The sequence below is a fragment of the Myotis brandtii genome, unplaced genomic scaffold (assembly GCF_000412655.1).
Source record: "Myotis brandtii unplaced genomic scaffold, ASM41265v1 scaffold406, whole genome shotgun sequence".
Lineage (NCBI taxonomy): Eukaryota > Metazoa > Chordata > Mammalia > Chiroptera > Vespertilionidae > Myotis > Myotis brandtii.
The window spans coordinates 2,058,000-2,075,692 of NW_005365599.1; the positions used below are offsets into that span (position 1 = coordinate 2,058,000).

General features: G+C 38.4%; 1 protein-coding gene across 1 annotated transcript in view; it reads right to left on the minus strand.

Moving 5' to 3' along the window:
• The window catches only part of PHLDB2 (pleckstrin homology-like domain, family B, member 2), a 221,775-nt gene that overhangs the window by 67,450 nt on the left and 136,632 nt on the right, over positions 1-17,693 (minus strand). Inside the window, exon 3 of the mRNA XM_005873332.2 lies at positions 10,506-11,857. Within this exon, the coding sequence (XP_005873394.1) occupies positions 10,506-11,857 (1,352 nt within the window). The remainder of the gene's footprint in view (positions 1-10,505; positions 11,858-17,693) is intronic.

Consider the following 17,693-nt stretch of genomic DNA (forward strand, 5'->3'; position numbering starts at 1 on the left):
GGCGGACTAGAAGGGGTCAATGGGAGAAAATGAGGGACATATGTAACACTTTCAACAATAAAGATTTAAAAAAAATAGATGTAATACTTTAATATGTAATATGTCATATAATTAATAGGTTTTTTATATATACATACATATGCTGATGTAACATTTACTTTTATTTTCATTCCATCAAACATGTCTTAAAATATTATCACTTGATTTAATTAATCCTGTTGCTTTTTAACTCAAGAATGTTTTTCTCAATTTGCGATTCCCACCAATTATTTGCTTTTGTTAGGCAGACAAGTTAATCTGTAACACAATGATCACCTAACTAGGATCTTCTGTACTTTAGTCCTTTTCCTGATGCTGTTCACATCATTTTGCCATTTAAAATCTACTGGCATGGTAGTTACAGAATAATCATGGGGATGTAAAGTACAGCACAGGAAATATAGTCAATAATATTGTAATAACTATGTATGATGTCAGATGGGTAGTAGATTTATCAGGGTAATCACTTTGTAAGTTATATAAATATCTAATCACTGGGTTGAATACTTGAAACTAATATAATATTGTATGTCAATGTAACTGAAAAATAAATTTTTTAAAATCAAGTGGTAGACTTGAGGTTTATGAAAAGTTTTACTGTTATAAAATACTTGGGTTTAGTGAATTATTCTTATTCCTTCTAATTCTACTTAGCATTTTTTCAAAATTGTCCTTTCCCGAAGTCTAAAAAACAAACCCAGAACTGGGATATGGTTTTAGCAATTTTGAGTGAGAAACATCAATTCTTCCAAACCAAAATTCTTCAACCAAACATGTCCCAACAGAAAGGTTTGCTCCTTGTGGTCACTTAGACTTCAACAGAGCAAAATTCTTGCATGTTTGAACTTGGAAACACTAATCATTTCATTGACTTCTGCTTCTGGGAAGAAGTACTAAGTACAACGAGGAACCCTGGACATTTTATAGTATATAAGACAAACATAAGAAGACTATGAAACATGGAGAAAGGCAGCAGATAAGCTAGGAACTAGGACCTGAGGAAAAACACAGAAATGAGTCCCCTGGGATTTCCTAGTCCACATACATCCCAGATTGTGAGCTAAAGAGAGGCAACAACATGCAACACCCTCGCTCAATCTGCAGGGAATTATGCAGAGTGAATAAAGCCGAAATCAAAAGGTTACATAGCATAAGCTTGTATTTATGTACTATTCTTGAAATGAAGAACAGATGAGCCAGGGATCAAGGAGGAGATGAGGGTAGGAGGAAAGTGGGAGTGGCTATAAAAGGGCAACAGGACAAACCCCTGTGGTGTTAGAACTGCTCTGTGTCTTGACTGTATCAAGTTCAATATCCTGGTTGTGATATTGTACTATAGTTTGCAACATGTTACCACTGGATGAAACTGGGTAAAAATACACAGATCTCCAAATTATTTCTTATAATTGCACTTGAATCTACAATTTCCTAAAAAGATTAACTTTTGGGGGGGAAAAAACATGCCTTCTAATAGGTCTTAACCTGCACTTCGAGATGGCTGAATCAAAATTATTCTGTTGAAAAAGTGGTGAATATATTTGCATTGTAATACTTGCTTTAGACTAAAAATAAAGCTCAAACTTTAAAAATATCCTTCATAGCAAATATTCCCATGAACTTTTCTAGAATTGAGGAAGAAAATTTTTCATTGTCAGAATTAGCTAGCAGTCATAAACTTATTTGATGAGAAATTTTAAAAAGGTAGATAATAAATGGCTTTTAATTTAGAGATATTAAGTAATTTGAAAAACAAATATGGAGATCACTTTTCCTAGAAAATATCAATAGCACTCCCTCATCACCCCATTCCTATGTACCTGTTGATATACTATATTTTGAATTTCATCTAGTTTGTACATTTTTCTATAAAATTTGAGCTTTATTTCTCATTTAACAACAAGTCCTTGTGTATATTAGCTTATCAAGTTTTAAAAAGAATGAGACTTTTTCCATATTCATGGCGTATAGGGCCTCTTTTTTGTCTAAATTACCTTTTATATTTCAGCATTTAACCTGAGAATGCTAACCTATGTTAAGTACTATTCACAATACAGGTCCCTCAGTTCTGAGCAGGGATTTCTAAATGTGTGGCACCATCAAGAGGCAATAGTTTGCACTGCCACTGTAATAAGAACCTAGGTAGGGTTTGCTTTCAAATACAGAAGAACTTACTTTTAATAGTAACTGTCACAGACTCCTGTACCACAGAATTACACTAAGATTTCAGCCCTCTGTTTCCCCAATGTGGAGTCACTAAATTGTTGCTAAACACTACTTTTTCCCTTTCTATCCCCCTCCCAGCCCTCCAAGTGAAAAAAAAAGTGTGGTAATTTTTTATTCTAGGTTAACTGGGGACAGTTGACAATCCTAATTTGCTCATGATTGTTTCAATACTTACTGAACATCTACATATATGCCAACAATTTTCTATTTAAAAAATAAAGTCTTTATTCTCTAGTGACTCAAGGTGATCTGACCAGAGATAACAGTCTTTTTTATATTACCCACAGTTATATATTTACTCGTATTTTATTAGAAATTAAAGAAGTCGGCTTAGAGAATGGATGACTTAGTTATTAATCCTGTGCTGTGCAATATATCCTCACTAATTTCACTTTTTTCCCATCCTTAGAGAATGGATGACTTAGTTATGCAGTAAATAGCATCACCAATTTAATCATGTGATGTGCAATATATCCTCACTAATTTCACTTTTTTCCCATTTTTCTTAACATAAGAAAATTTTAGATTATGTGGTTCACATTTATGGCTCACATTATATTTCTGAGCTAGACTCTATAAACCATCCAAACAAGGCATAAAAGTGAAAGAAGGCAGGGAATCACAAAGAATTGTCTGGCTGTTTTAAACATCAGAGCTAAGTAAAGCAAGACTCCACAGAAACAAGGCAGGAGCTGCTAAATTTGGAGATTAAATCATGTGATGTAATCATGGACATTCTGACTCAGAATACAGGAAGAGATTCATAGTACCTTAATATCCCTTTAAAAAGTTTGAGCCACCAAGTTTATTTGGTTAGAAAAACCAACCTCTCGCCCCATTTGCAGTTTAACTGGCTCACTTCCCACTAGTGCAAACATTTTTTTTAAAATTAAAACTACAGTCAGGATGTAGCAAGAGGAAGGGCCACATCAGGAAGGAGATGCCTTTCAAGTCAGACTAGAGGACAAAAGAGTTTTCAATACCTAAGCTTGCCTTCACATTCCAAACACATTCTACTTAAGAAAAAAAAAAGATGAATACTATGGCTAGGCAACGATAGTCATTCTCTTAACATTGTCCATCCTGCACCCAACCAAGAAATGCTGTCAAATTTGCAATACAGAAAGATCTGAATGCCCCAATATTTCTTTTGGGGCCAGGAGCCACTGAAGTGGATGCAGCAAGAAGCAGGTAGAAAAGCAACACCAGCTACAGGTAGAGTAACTTTCACCTGTTTCCTCTCTGGTCTTTAAAATAGTACCTGTGTCTTATCACCTTAAGATTAAACAACATATACATTTATGTTATAAAATTCCATAACTCTTTAAATATGCTCAATTACACTTTTACTTAATTTTAGAAACATTAGAGATCAATGGTCTACTCAACAGTACACAGCCTTGGTTTTTGTATGATCCTGGAGAGCACCAATTCTTATAAAGACTGCTATAAAATTTTCAAAATAAAGAAAAATAACTTTTTACATTTTCATTTTTAATTGAAAACGGGAAGGGAAATTCTTCATTCCTGGAAATAAAATGTATGCATTTGTGCTAATTTAGTTGCATCTTTTGTATAGGGCTTCACTCTTACCTGGAACTTAGTGTACAAACTTAAGGTTGAAATGTCTGGGAACTAAGGGTACAGCCTGCAGCACAGAATAAGGAAAGTCACAATAAGTGTCATGAATGAGTCAGAAACATTCATTTACTCTTCTCAAAAGCATGTATGCAATGCTTCCCATTACCCTCGTCTAGGGGTTGGATGTACAGCAATGAGTAAGACAGACATAGCCCCTACCTCTGGCAACTTAAAATTTTTTAGTCATAGACTGCTTTCAGAGGAGCTATGCAAAACACCTTCCAAACAATGGAGAATTGTCTCAGACATTTCACCTGTTCAAATAATAACTACCATGGAGATATTAACATGCACTTGAAAGAAAGCCAACCTTTATCTTCAATATGGCAGAGCATGTAAAAAGTTAGAAAACCGTATTCCATGATGCCTGATGAGAGCCGGCATCAGATTACAACATGTTTGAGAAATGAATACCAAGTCTGGTCTTACATAGTTCTAAACAGCGACAATGCTGTTTATCAGGGCGCCGCAGAGGACTGCCGTCAACCAGACAGAAGACATTGGATTGCTCTACAAAGTAATTTGTGGGAGTACATCGGTTCTCCACAATAGCACACAGATGCTTTGGTAATGGAACCAAGTGAATCCTCTTAGCAGCAGCAGGGTTTTCCTTTAGATTATTTTCCTTTTTTTCTTTTTAAAATTACCTAACTGCCCCAGACCATAAGAAGTACAAGATAGCCATCACTATCTCTGAATTGCTGGTGAATAAAAGAATATCCTGAGATGAATGAGATGAATAAAAGAATATCCTGTTTATGATTTCTCTAGCCTCTGGAACATCCGTTTGTCAAAGGATCAGCATCCCAGCCCACTAGAGATCCTTAGGCATTACTCCTAATTGGAAAATAATGCAGAAGTAGGAAGTTTAAATGACCACTGACCAGCCCTAAAGGACACCATGAGGTGTGAGAACTGAAATGCACACACTTCATGCACATTGGACCCAATCAAGACCTCACTTATTCTAGTAACGCGCTTCATTTGGAATATTTTAAAATAAGGCTTGATATCTGATTTCTAAAATCATAAAAAAAGAGAAAAAGCTGGCATAATAAAAGCAAGGTTTGGCAGCTGAGAGCAAGAAAGAAGAAAAATTATAAAAAGGTAAACATCTCAAATAGCACAGCAGTTGGAAGCTGCTTACTATAGAGTCCAAGAAATTTATTATGCCTCATTAATAGGTCCTCAGAGGTTCATAATTAGGGTTCATTCTTTAAGACTCAATGTAATTACCTTGAATTTTCAAATAAAGAATTAAAAGTAAAGAAAAAACACACAGATGAAACACTGCTATAATCAAAGCTAAGCCAAAAAATGCTGAAATTAGATTCATGAACTGGCTCTTTGGTTTCCTCATTAATGAGTTCAATAAATCTTTGGCATCTATTCATTCTGATCTGTGTAAGAGTTGTGTTTATTTTTTGAAAATTATGCTTTGACAATCTGGAAGTCCCAGTGAAAAGTCCAAGTGGACTGCATCGCTCAGGAAGTATATACCTCATGGGCTGGAAGCCCAGGCACAGCTTGCCTTGGCTCCTGGAGCAAATCCCAAATGGCAGTAGATCTTGACCTTCACTGCCTGGATATTCTCTGAAGGTTTTGTTTTCCTACCCTGTGCTTTTGTTTTTGTTTCTGATTCTCAGCCAAGTTTGATTGGGGTTTTGGTTTGCAAACAACCTGTAGTTATTATCCCCATTGGTGGCAGCGATGACTGGGAATCTGGTTCTGTGGTCTGACCACTTGGTGATCTGTCTGGTAGAACTGGAATCTAGTCTTGCTCAGGTGAAAGATGACTGGACATTTGTTTATTGTTGGTTTTAACTTGTTTGCTGCCTTTCTATTTGTGAGTTCAAATCAGGACAATATTTTGTGCCCAGTGGAAAAGCCATTAGTCTTGCTCCAGTGTTTACTTTTGATCTGTAGCAGAGGCCATTGGACTTATGCTCTAAGTTCTTTATTTGTCTGTGCTCTGTACCTGAGGTGGGGGGTGTGGGAGGGGGGAATCACTTGTGTGGATGAAATATTTTCCTACCTCCCGAGGACAATAATAAATTAAAATATAAGGACCTTTGCTTCTGATTAGTTTATAGAGAGTAATAGCATTTAAATAAATCTCACATTTCCCAGATTCTAGAAAATAAAATTTTAAAAATTTTGATGTGTTTCTTTTTGAGAAAAAGACCTTTCTCATCAAAACTGCTGACTTCATAAAGTATTTTTCCCCCCTCAGGAAATAAGTTTCCATGATGAAAGTGAATGCTTATATAAGTCAGACTGACTTGATAATCTTATTTTAAAAACAGCTCTATGCCTTTTCCTTTTTAAATCAGTATATAGTATAATTCAAGTATAATTTCATTTTTTAAATAGTTTGGATTTGGTTTATCGTAAAGAGATTAGTTTATCTGAACTAATGTCATACATTAGTTTATTCAAATATAAGCTAAGTTACTTTCATATGATGCTTAAGATTATGAAAAATATAAAATTTGTGCTCAACTAAACAAAATTATATGGGTAACCAACCTTTTAAAATCAATAATAAGTATGTTCTGTGATGTGTCAGCTTAAACCTAATTTCCAATATCTTTAAGTACCTTTGTCTTAAAGTGTCTGGTTGTTCCAGAATTAAAGAAAACCGCGAAGAAAAAAAGTTGATGAAAATTTTAAAATTGTAGGTCTGCAGAAACGGAGCTTTATTTGACTTGGTTTGTAACACCTGCAAAGAGTTAAGTCTATAAAGACATAATAAGATGTTAAAATTCTGGCAGAGCTTACGAAGGTTTATTTATGAAGTACTTATTTTTGTTAAATGTAATGCATGACAAGTACCCTATTAATGTAAAACTACAATGCAGTTATCTTTACTGAAACGGAACATTGGTCTTGGAGAAATCAGCCTATGCTTACGAAAGGCAGGAAAAATTTATTTTTTTGTGTAATCTGCCCGGAAAGCAGTTTCGGTATCTCACAAGAGGAACTTTGTGTACCTATGCTAACTGGGATATATCCTTGCATTTTTAAAATGACAAAAATCGCCCTAACTGGTTTGGCTTGGTGGATAGAGCATCGGCCTGCAGACTGAAAGGTCCCAGGTTCGATTCCAGTCAAGGGCATGTACCTTTGTTGCGGGCACATCCCCAGTAGGAAGTGTGCAGGAGGCAGCTGATCGATGTTTCTCTCTCATCGATGTTTCTAACTCTCTATCCCTCTCCCTTCCTCTCTGTAAAAAAATCAATAAAATATATTAAAAAAATAATAAAATAAAATGACAAAAATCTTCCTCATTTCTAAATGATTTAAGACTTCTTGTTTATTATAAAATAACCTATTGTCACTTAATTATTATGGAACCAAACTGCGAACACTTGTTGTTCAAAGACATGGACAATCCTATATTATTCAAGTGATAAAATTTCTGGTGAATATTTGATTTTGCCTTACCGAGATCAGACCCTAAATTTAGAGGAAAAAAAAATTCCACGGTATCTTTTATACCTGAACAATCTTTAAATTTTCCCAGAGGACCCCTGGGCAATCATAAGATTTTTTCCTTAATCCTACCAAAAAAAAAAAAAAAAAAGCTAAAAAAAATTAGGTTTTTGTGCACTGGGCCTCTAGTTTATAAATAGGTCAAAACTATCAAGAATCGCATAGGAAAACTTGTCAAATCAAATGAGAAGTTTGCCTTTCCCAGGCTAATTTTGGTACAGGTAAAATATCTATAATAATCAAAGTGTAATATGCTAATTAGACCAGACATCCTTCTGGACATCCTTCCGAATAACGTTCCGGATGAAGCTGGGATTGCGAGAGAAGCCCAGGTCCTGGGTTCCTGCCAGTGGCTGGAGGGAAGCCCAGGTCCCGGGTGCTGGAGGGAAGCTGGTGCCAGCAGCCAGGGGAAGGACGGCCTGCTCTTGCACGAATTTCGTGCATTGGGCCTCTAGTTATAATACAAATAAAGATCAGAGATGCATACTTATAGAAAGGCTCTGGATATACCATGTATCAATGTCCTCATTATCTGTGATACATTCCTACCTTCAGGGGAAACACTGATTAAATAAGACCAATGCCTTATGCCCCAATAGATTTTAGCTCTCCTTTTTGCTGACACTGTTTATTACATTAGCCATAGATTAACCATGGTCATTTACTCTTAACCTCATCATTAGTCTCTGCTTTTCTCTCATGTTTACCTAAAGACTCTGCTTAAGTTATAGGCTAGAATGTGCCTTAACAAAAAAAGACAGTTTCAGAGCCTCATTGGAAGAAGTTTGCCAGGTACTCTTCACTCTTGAGAGTTTAAAGAATAGACTTATGGGTAGAAGCTTCTCAGCTGACATTACGTAGACAAGTACAAGACAGGCTAGGCAGCTGCTTCAGATTTTCAGGACTTATTTTAGTCCAGAAATAGATGACTTCATGTTAGCAATGACCCAAGATGCACAGGAATAAGAATAAATTACATAGAAATGATGGAACTGATACAGGAAATCTAATTTCTAAATGTAAATATGTGTTTTGGAAAATTACTGGTATTATTTTCAATGTTCTATTTTCTGATGGGAAGACCCTTTAGCATTCATCTTGTCCTATCTCTAACCTTCAATTTAGCTGACTATGATTTTGTAAACTAAATAAAACATTCTCTTAATGGTAGCTTGTTCTGCTTGGTCCCTCAGAAATCAGGAACCAATATTTTTTCTAAGACTCTTTACTTTTTAATGGCAGTAACATGACTTGCAGAGGCTCAATAGAATCTGTCCTCGGTTTTACTAGGATGTAATCAGACAAATATTCTATGCAACAGAATCCAAACCTACACTGTCATATTTAAAAATAAGCATCATTTCATCAGCTATGACAAGCCCATTATTAAAGGAAAAGAGTTGTAACTTTATATTTGGAGCCACAAAGCTCTTCCAAGAAGTTGAACTAGGACCTACTGGTGGCTTACAAGGCATCAGGTTTACAGGCAGTAAGGAAGGTCACTTGGGATTGCCAGGAGCCTCAGCAGATGTGGGGACACTAGAGGAAAGAGAAACTCACCAACACTTATAAGTGCTAAAGATGAAAGCCAGTGGAAATGAATTTTGAGTTTGCTTTCCTATCCTTGGAGCACAAGAGTAAATAAGAGCATTTGAGGAAGATCTTTGGAGCGATGGAAAGCACTGAAGTGCTCTCCTAGATTTCTTAATAAATTAGATAGATGTTAACTCTCCTACTCCATTAATAACAGTTGTTCAACACGGTAGAGTAGTAGGTTTGCTATCCATATACAATACGGCTTTCATATGTTAATTAGAACTTCTAACTTATGCCAATGAATCAAGCCCAAATACAATGCCTTTTTCTGACCATGAAAAACCTCTAGAGATTAGATGACAAAGGAAACTGTGATATTGGTGTATCATCCAACAGACACACCCGAGGAATATCTAACTCCCTGAGGATACACACATTTGTATTCTTACTATTACATATTAGGATGTTTCAAAACACTGCAACAGTAGACATTAAATTATCAAATCTATGAGTAATGCAAATTAATCTTTTGCTAAAATGTTAAACAAATTTTGTCCTGTATAGATGCCAATGATTTCTGCCCGTTATAATCAACACAAAGGTTACATTTGTATTGTCCTATAGGGCATTAACATGTTTGGTATATAACTCAGAAATCTTATTCCAGCATACTTCCTTTCAGTAACTAACACACTTTTGATACTCCTATACTTTTGTAAACCAGCTTTACCATCCTGCTGCTTCCCTCATTAAAGAAGTACAGAATTCATCATTAATGAATTAACCTAATCTGTGACAGCGATTCATCCCATAAACAAAAACAAACCAAGCAAAAAAAAAAAGTATGCTTAAAAGAAAAAAGAATTTAAAAATGCAGTAATTTGTCCTCATTCATTATAGACTTCTCAAGGAATGTTCATTCCTTTCTCATTATTTTTAATATTTTCCCAAATAAGCATAAATCCATTTTAAATAGAAAAGGACAAGCCAAAAACATTTGATTATATGTAGTCGGGAGTCACTATATATATACTAAGAGACATGGCTGAAGGGAGTGTGAGTTATGTGTGTGGGTGAACAGTGCAGAAAAAAGGTTGAGCACCATTTTGGCAACCTTTCAATTTTCCAGACAACTTACTATACAGAATCCTGCCTAAACCCTGATGCGTTCTAGTTTCACTGATTATTTCTATGATACCATGCATACACAAATTTGATGATATACATAATATAAATTGATGTTTCCTGACAGTCTTAAAGAAAAATTTTGTAAGACATAAGAAACTCAGTAAAATTCACAACTACCTTTGTTAGGTGTCTCAGGAATTTATACCTGCGAGAACTCTGCAGAGCAACTTAACATAATATTAGGAACATATGGGCCTTCTAAATACCTACAGGTAACTAATAACAGTGACCTGGGAAGAGGAGAAGTAGAGATAGTGGGAGAAATTCTAGGAAGGCACAGCAGTGGCTGGTGCACATGGAAATTCTCCGTGCCCACATAAAACCTTGGAGTTTTTCTCCAAGAAGCTGTTCAATGAAACAGAGAGATCAAGTCAGGTGATTACCAATCGCTCCATCTCCTGCTCCCTGAGTCTCTCCTCCCTTTGCCGCCGGTGGTAATCCATCAGGTCGTCTCGTCCTGAAATGGAACTGATGCTGCTTTTCCGTTCCCGAAGGACAGGCTGGGGCGTTCCTGAGGCCTGTCTGAGGCTCTCCAAATCTGCATCATCCAACTCCACAGACCCACAAGAGAAGTTCCTCCTGGCCGCGAACACTCTGTCTGGCTCTCCAGGAGGAAACGAGTGATTGGAGCTGGTCCCCGAGTAGGAAGCCTTATCGAGGTCATCAGAGGTACAGGAGGAGGTGGAGGCCAGGAGCATCTTCCGCGCCAGGCGAGGGCTGCCAGGGACACTGAGGGTGGAGCTTACATAAGGACTGCCCTCGGACACAGAGGTTTTATAGGGTAAAGCGCCTGAGCTCAAAGAAGAAAAATTCAGGTAATTGTCGTTGTCTGTGATGCTATGAGGTAGGTCCTTGTCCCCCGGCTTGGCTCGTTTGGAATTGCCCAGAGAGTTTCTCGGAGGCAACGTGAGAGGCGTCAGCTGGTTCTCTGTGGCCCTGTGCAACCTGGGCAGCGATCGGCTGTAGGCTCCCATGTGACTCAGGCTGCTGCCCGAATACTTCCTAGTTCTTACACCGATGTTCTCAGATGCCGGCTCCTTGTGTCTGGTCAATTTGGGCTGCAGTGTCAGGCTGTCCTGGATGCTCATTTTTCTGGCTTGCTTTGGGCTTGAGGGCATGCTCGCCGCCCCTGATCTGCTGATGGGAGAGGGGCTGGTGTCGCTCAGGGAGCTCCCATTCCACATGGCCAGGAGGGAGCCAGACGCCTTGCGGCTTTCCAGCCCTCCGAGAAAGTAGACATTGTCATGGGATTTGTTTCTGGAGCTATGTTTGGAATAGGGAGGCTTCTCCGAAAGCCTCAAGGACCTTTCACTGTCCCGGCCAGTATAATGATCAAAGTCCGTTCTTCCACGGGGATATCCACCGACGGAGGGTGAAGTGCTGCGTAAAGGAGTGGGAGGAGGTTTCATGGAAATATTCTTGTCAGTTCCATCACAAGAGAATGTCTTGGTTCCCTGGATTTTGGCCAAGGAGGGGCTACTTCTGACACTGGTTCCCAAAGGGGAAGGGCTTCTCTTCGCAGGCACAGGTTGTGAGAGGGTCAGGTAGGAACCAGAATAGTCTCCGTTGGCTTTAAATCTCAGGCTGGAAGAATACTTCTTCGGGCTCAGGCTCTCCATCATGTTTTGGGGATCGTTCTCAAGGGAATTCGCCGCAAAGCGTGCCTCTAAACTACCATTCTGTAAATCCAGCTGTTGTTGCACATGGCTATGCTCTGCCATAATGTTGCTGGAATCTGTAAAGGAAAAAAGAAGAGAAAGTTTTACTTAAAGAAGGTTTAAAAAGACCAAGTTCTTATCAGCCCACATCTGAACAAATAGCCTTGCGGCCTGACCTCATGTAATTAACAAACACAATCTCTGTTTTAGTAATAAACCTAACAAACGTGTACTGCAAAATGAAGGAGAATAAGGACCACTGATCTGGGATGTTGATTGTTCAAAAGAAAAAAAAAAGAAACTCAAAAGGATAACAGTGATATTTGAGAGGAACAAATCCCTAAATGCAGGTGAAGGATTAGGCTGGTACATAAAAAAAAGCCCATCTCCCTTCAGGGTTCCGGTCCCACGCAGACCACCTGCTTCCTGAGCACCTAGCAAACACCCAAAGGGAGGATGCAATGGGCCCTCCTTTACATGTCTCTGCTAGAATCATTAACTGCTCAGAAATAAGGTCCTGAGAAAACAAAATTCACATTTTGGCTGAGAAAGAACATTTTATATTAGACGCTGACAAAAAAACCCATCAAGGTAAGAAGATGGTTCATTAAGAGGGGTTTCAACAAACCTCAACAAAGAGACTTAATACAGCTCCTGTAGCCACCAGGAAAAGGCAAGTAATAGAAGAAACAGAGTGTTTCCCAAATTACCATAGTATCCAGGAAAAGGGTGGACAGAATTCTTAAAAACCTGAAACTGACTTTTCTTTCAAGCTCCGGGTACCCCAAATGCACCATGCTCATCCTTCATCTCAAACTCCCTCCTCTCTCAGAAACACCTTTCTCCCTCTTTTGCACCTGTTTGAACCCACCCATTCCTCAAGACTCAGATTAGGATTCTATCTTCCATGCTTACAATTTTTTTGAAATGTATGCAACCATATGGACATATTTGGATGTTAGCTTGAACAATATTAACTTAAGAAACTAAAGTTTCAGTCTATAAAACTATATCTTAATTAAAAATTATCACTGCAGCCCTAGCTTGTTTGGCTCAGTGGATAGAACGTCTGTCTGCAGACTGGAGGGTCCTGAGTTCGATTCTGGTCAAGGGCAGAGATACCTCGGTTGCAGGTTCTATCCCTGTCCCTGGTTGGGGTGCATGCAGTAGGCAACCAATCTGTGTATCTCTCTCACATTGATGTTTCTCTTTCTCTGTCTCTCCCCCTCCCTTCTACTTTCTCTAAAAAACAATGGAAAAATATCCTCAGGTGAGGATTAACAAAAAAAATTAAAATCAATAAAGGTTAAATCCTTGATAAATTCTGTTTTTAAAATAAATAAATAAATAAGTACATAAATAAAAATTTTAAAAAATAAAAATTATCACTGCATGTGAGAAGGTTTATACATCTAATTGATAAAAAAAAATTATCTTCAGATCATCATCAAAGTGGACACACAGACATTCTCACTGAACTCATGCACTGCTAAGATGGTCCTCCAACTAACTCCTCAGGCATCTCAACCCTAGTTATTATATCTCTGGTCTCTATTTAAACAGTGTTGCTTATGGTTAGTAATCAGTTTCATAATGTGCTTGTTTCTGTCACTAGGCCACAAGATTAAGGAAGAGGGATAAGTCTCGTACTTCTATCTTATCTCCACCCTCTCCTGACTCCCACTGTTCCATGGGTGAGACACTCAATGAACATGTTTTTAATTTCGTCACAGCCTTCCCCACTCCCTCCCAGCCACAGACTGAAGGAACTTCGTCTTGCCTGCTCAGCATCACAGACTTCCTAGGCAAGTTCAGGCAGCCTAATAAGGAATTGCTTTTATCCACAGAGCGGGGCCAACAAACAGTCTGGCTGCTTAAATCCTAGTGATGGGCTTAGCATCCATCTGCCCATAAAGCTGTAGCTTCCCCCAACAAGCTCTGCCTTGGATTCCTTATCTTCCAACCAAAAGCCCTGCCCTGATGTATAAACAGATGACTAGCTTTTGAAGTATCCTCACAAAAGTAAATAAAATTGGAATTCTCCTTTAGAATTGCCACCCAGCTGGAATCTGGCCCTGCCCTCTGGCTCTTGCCCGGTCTTTTGTTTCTCAGGAACAGTGCCATCTCTGCCCCCAAGAAAAATGTCCCTATGTCCCTCTCAGCAACTGTCTCCCATCATTCTGACCTTGAAAGCAACAGCAGCCTGGTCTGAGACATATCTCACTATGCCTCCTTGGAGGACTGAAACCAAGATGACCTCTAGGCTTGGTCCCTTCTGTTCCCAACTGGTTTCATCTCTGGTTGGTTTGCCACATTGAAATTCCAGCAAACCTTGGCCAATTCCCTCAAGTTAGATATTTTATAATTGAGGACACCAGAAAATAGTTGGGATACTGAGGATATTATTGGGGTATGGGGGCGAGACTTTCCCCTTCACCATTTCCTGTGTCCTCTATCACTTATCTATCATCTCCCTCCTCATTTTATCTATCAACAAATCCTACCAACATTGTTCTTCAAACATATTCTAATCTGATCATTTCTTACCATTCCCACTGCTACCTCCCTATTGCAAGCCAGTATCTTCTACTAGAGGCCCGGTGCACGAAATCATGCACAGGTGGGGTCTGATCAGACCACCCCAATCAGGGCAGATTGGGCAGGGCCAGCTCGGGGGAGGACATGCAGGAGGTTGGCCGACCGGCCCTGCCCCTGATTGGGGTGGGGAGGCCCATCAGGGGTGGGGCTGGCCAGGGGGAGGGGCCCTGGGCAGTTGGTAGGCTGGCCCCGCCCCCTGGTCGAACTCTGGTCAAACTACTGGTGGAGGGACAATTTGCATATTACCCTTTTATTATATAGACGGTAGGCTGGCCCCGCCCCCTGGTTGAACTCCGGTCAAACTACTGGTGGAGGGACAATTTGCTATTACCCTTTTATTATATAGGATTGCCTTGTCTATATGCTTCTTCTCCTGCAACAAGAATAACCACAGACAGAATCACAACAAAAAGTTAGCAGTGGTTTATCTGGGTGGTGATTTTTAATTCATCTTTCTCATAGAAGTTTTTATTTTTCACATTTTAAACAATGCATTCAGGTTACCTTACAAATTAGAAAAAAACTCACTTAGTATAAAATACTAGAATACAATCTATAGTTAAACTTTGTTTTCAAGTTAATTAGACCCATTTTTCTTAAGCTCATGACCAATTTTTGAGCCAGATATTAGCTCTTCCAAAAAATGTTTATTTTAAAGTACTTTTTATTAGACTAACTTAATACACAAATATTTGAAGACTTCTACAAGACTCTTCTTTTTCTGAACTCTTCTAAATGACTCAGGCAAAATGTTAATTATGAAAATGTACCCATTTCATATTTTATGCATCTGAAAAACTACAAAATCAAATATAATACCTTCCCTAATATGAATAAAGTGAACAAAGTGTTATTTTAAAAAGTCTCCAGATGTTTGTGGAACATAGCTTAGACAATAATATTAGTATCTTCATTTTATAAAAAATGTAGTTACTAGGATATTCATGATTTCAAGTGGTTCTGCTTACTGTATAGAAAAAAATTTAAATCTCAATAGGTATTTGTAAGTATTTCATTAAGTAGGTATTAAGTGCCAAACACATATCAGACTTTGGATTAGCAGGCATTAGTGTAGCCCACTAATATTCCTGTTCTCCTCCTTCCAGAAACATAGCGATGTTGCTCTTCCTCGTTCCTGTGACATTAGGTATGGCTATGTCCCTTGCTTAGAGCAATCAAATATGAGAGAAAGTGACATGTCAATTACAAGTTGAACTGTCAAGGGCCAGAGCAAGATTCATCATTTTCATCTTACTGCTAAGATGACTAGCATGCATTCAAGTTTGTGGAGGATTCACTAGCCTACCCTCTACAACAAGGACACCATAGAACAGGGCCCTTGCCAACCCTAGACTGTCTTAAGCCACAGAGATTTGGGAGTTGTTACTAGGAAGGTGTTAATCTTCATTAAGTGCCTACCATAAACCAGGCTTTGAGCTAGGCATGGAAAGTATGCGGTCAAAGACATCCTTTCCCACCTTTACACAGCGTACAGTCCAAGGGGGAAGACACACATATAAACAAATGCTGGAACAGTGTGATACATACATCAATAGAAGAGTGATTGACAGATTGGCAAAGGGGCATGGAGGGAAGCTAACCCAAGAGAGAGGGGTAGTCTGGGGAAGTTTCGATAAAAAGAAATGACAATGATGTTAAGTCCTGTAGGAAGAAGGGGAATCTGAGGGCTATTATCCAATGGTAGCATAAAGCCACATCCACACCTAAAATGCTGTGATTTTAAGGATATACACTAAATCCCAAGCCCATTTGGGGCCAGACTACTGGTACATCCAGCAACATCATGTCTCTGACAGAACAAAAATTGTGTAGGAAAACAGCAACAGTTATTTTTTATATCGTGGCCCTTAAAAATCTAGGATATAACACTCTTGGGAAAAACAGTATTTAATAGCCATGTATTTCCCTCTCCTAGTTAATCCTTTCCCATCTCCACCACTGTATAAGACAAGCTGTCTGGGATCTAAGGCATATGCCTGGCCTAGGGGTGATTTAAATTAGACAGCATCCTCTAACCATTTAGGATATTTTAGACAAGGATAGAAAAGGAAATCCATAATAAGGTGTTAGAATACACAAGAAAATAATTGAAGCCGGTTAGTGGGGAAGACTTTGGTTTTAAGATAATGTATACAAAATGGGAAACAGACCTAAGTTAGAGAGAAAAGGTATTTCCACAATGTGCAGAGACAGCAATCCAGAAAGCAAGGCAGAGCAGATGTTATGAAATAGAAGTCAAAGCTAAGCATGAAGCCCAAACTGCATTATAAATATTTACTCTAACAGTAGAGTTGAAAGGTTTAGCACCTCATGTCAAAATGGATATGTAAGTTTAATTTTTGACTCAGAAATATAAGATAATGATGTCATTTTTTTAAATCCTTGCCTGAGAACATGCTTAGAGAGAGGAAGGAAAGAGAGAGAAGTGAGAGAGAAACATCAATGTGAGAGAGATACATTGATCGGTTGCCTTCCAACTGGGGGTCAAACCCACAACCCAGGTATGTTTCCTGACCAGGAATCGAACTGGCAACCTTTCAGTGCACAGGACAATGCTCAACCAACAGAGCCATATTGGCTAGGCATGATGTCATTTAAGATGACAAAACCGTGTTAATATATTTCAACCTGTTTGCAGTTGCAAATGCTACTTAATCACCCAAATTAAATATTATCAAACTCTGTTCCCTCTTTATTTTGGGCCAATAAAACTGTAGAGTACCAAACCACTACATGTTCTTACTACCCTGCAGGGTGGCAACACTCGGTTCTCCTCTCCACCTCACATACACTCTTATACAAAATAAAAGGTACTTAATTACTGAAGCAGTTTGGTTGGCCAATCAAAATATCATACCCAAATATTCAAAATAAAATTGGCTGGAAGAAGATCTGCTTTACAGTCTCTAGGGAGAGACAGGCGGGACATTTGCAAATAATAAACCACATCTGAGAAACAGTCATGCACCATTTCTCCACCATACATACTTGTAGAAGAAAGTTACAGATGATTTGGATGGAAGGACATTCCAGAGAATATTTAAAGGAATATACATGTTTGACACCCCAGGTTTTCAGTTCAACCTTATTGGGTCTGTTAAGGATGTGTGAAAAGTTGTACATTTAAAGGTTTATCATCAAACCTGGCATTGATTCATTTTCCTAAAGCTTAGTGTACCTGCCAGAGCTAAGTGCATGTATACTTGTCTCAACTTGCTATCTCTTAATCTCACAAGTCAACTCAACTCAAAAGGTGGAGAATCTGCCACACAGGTGGAATTTCTGACCCTAGGA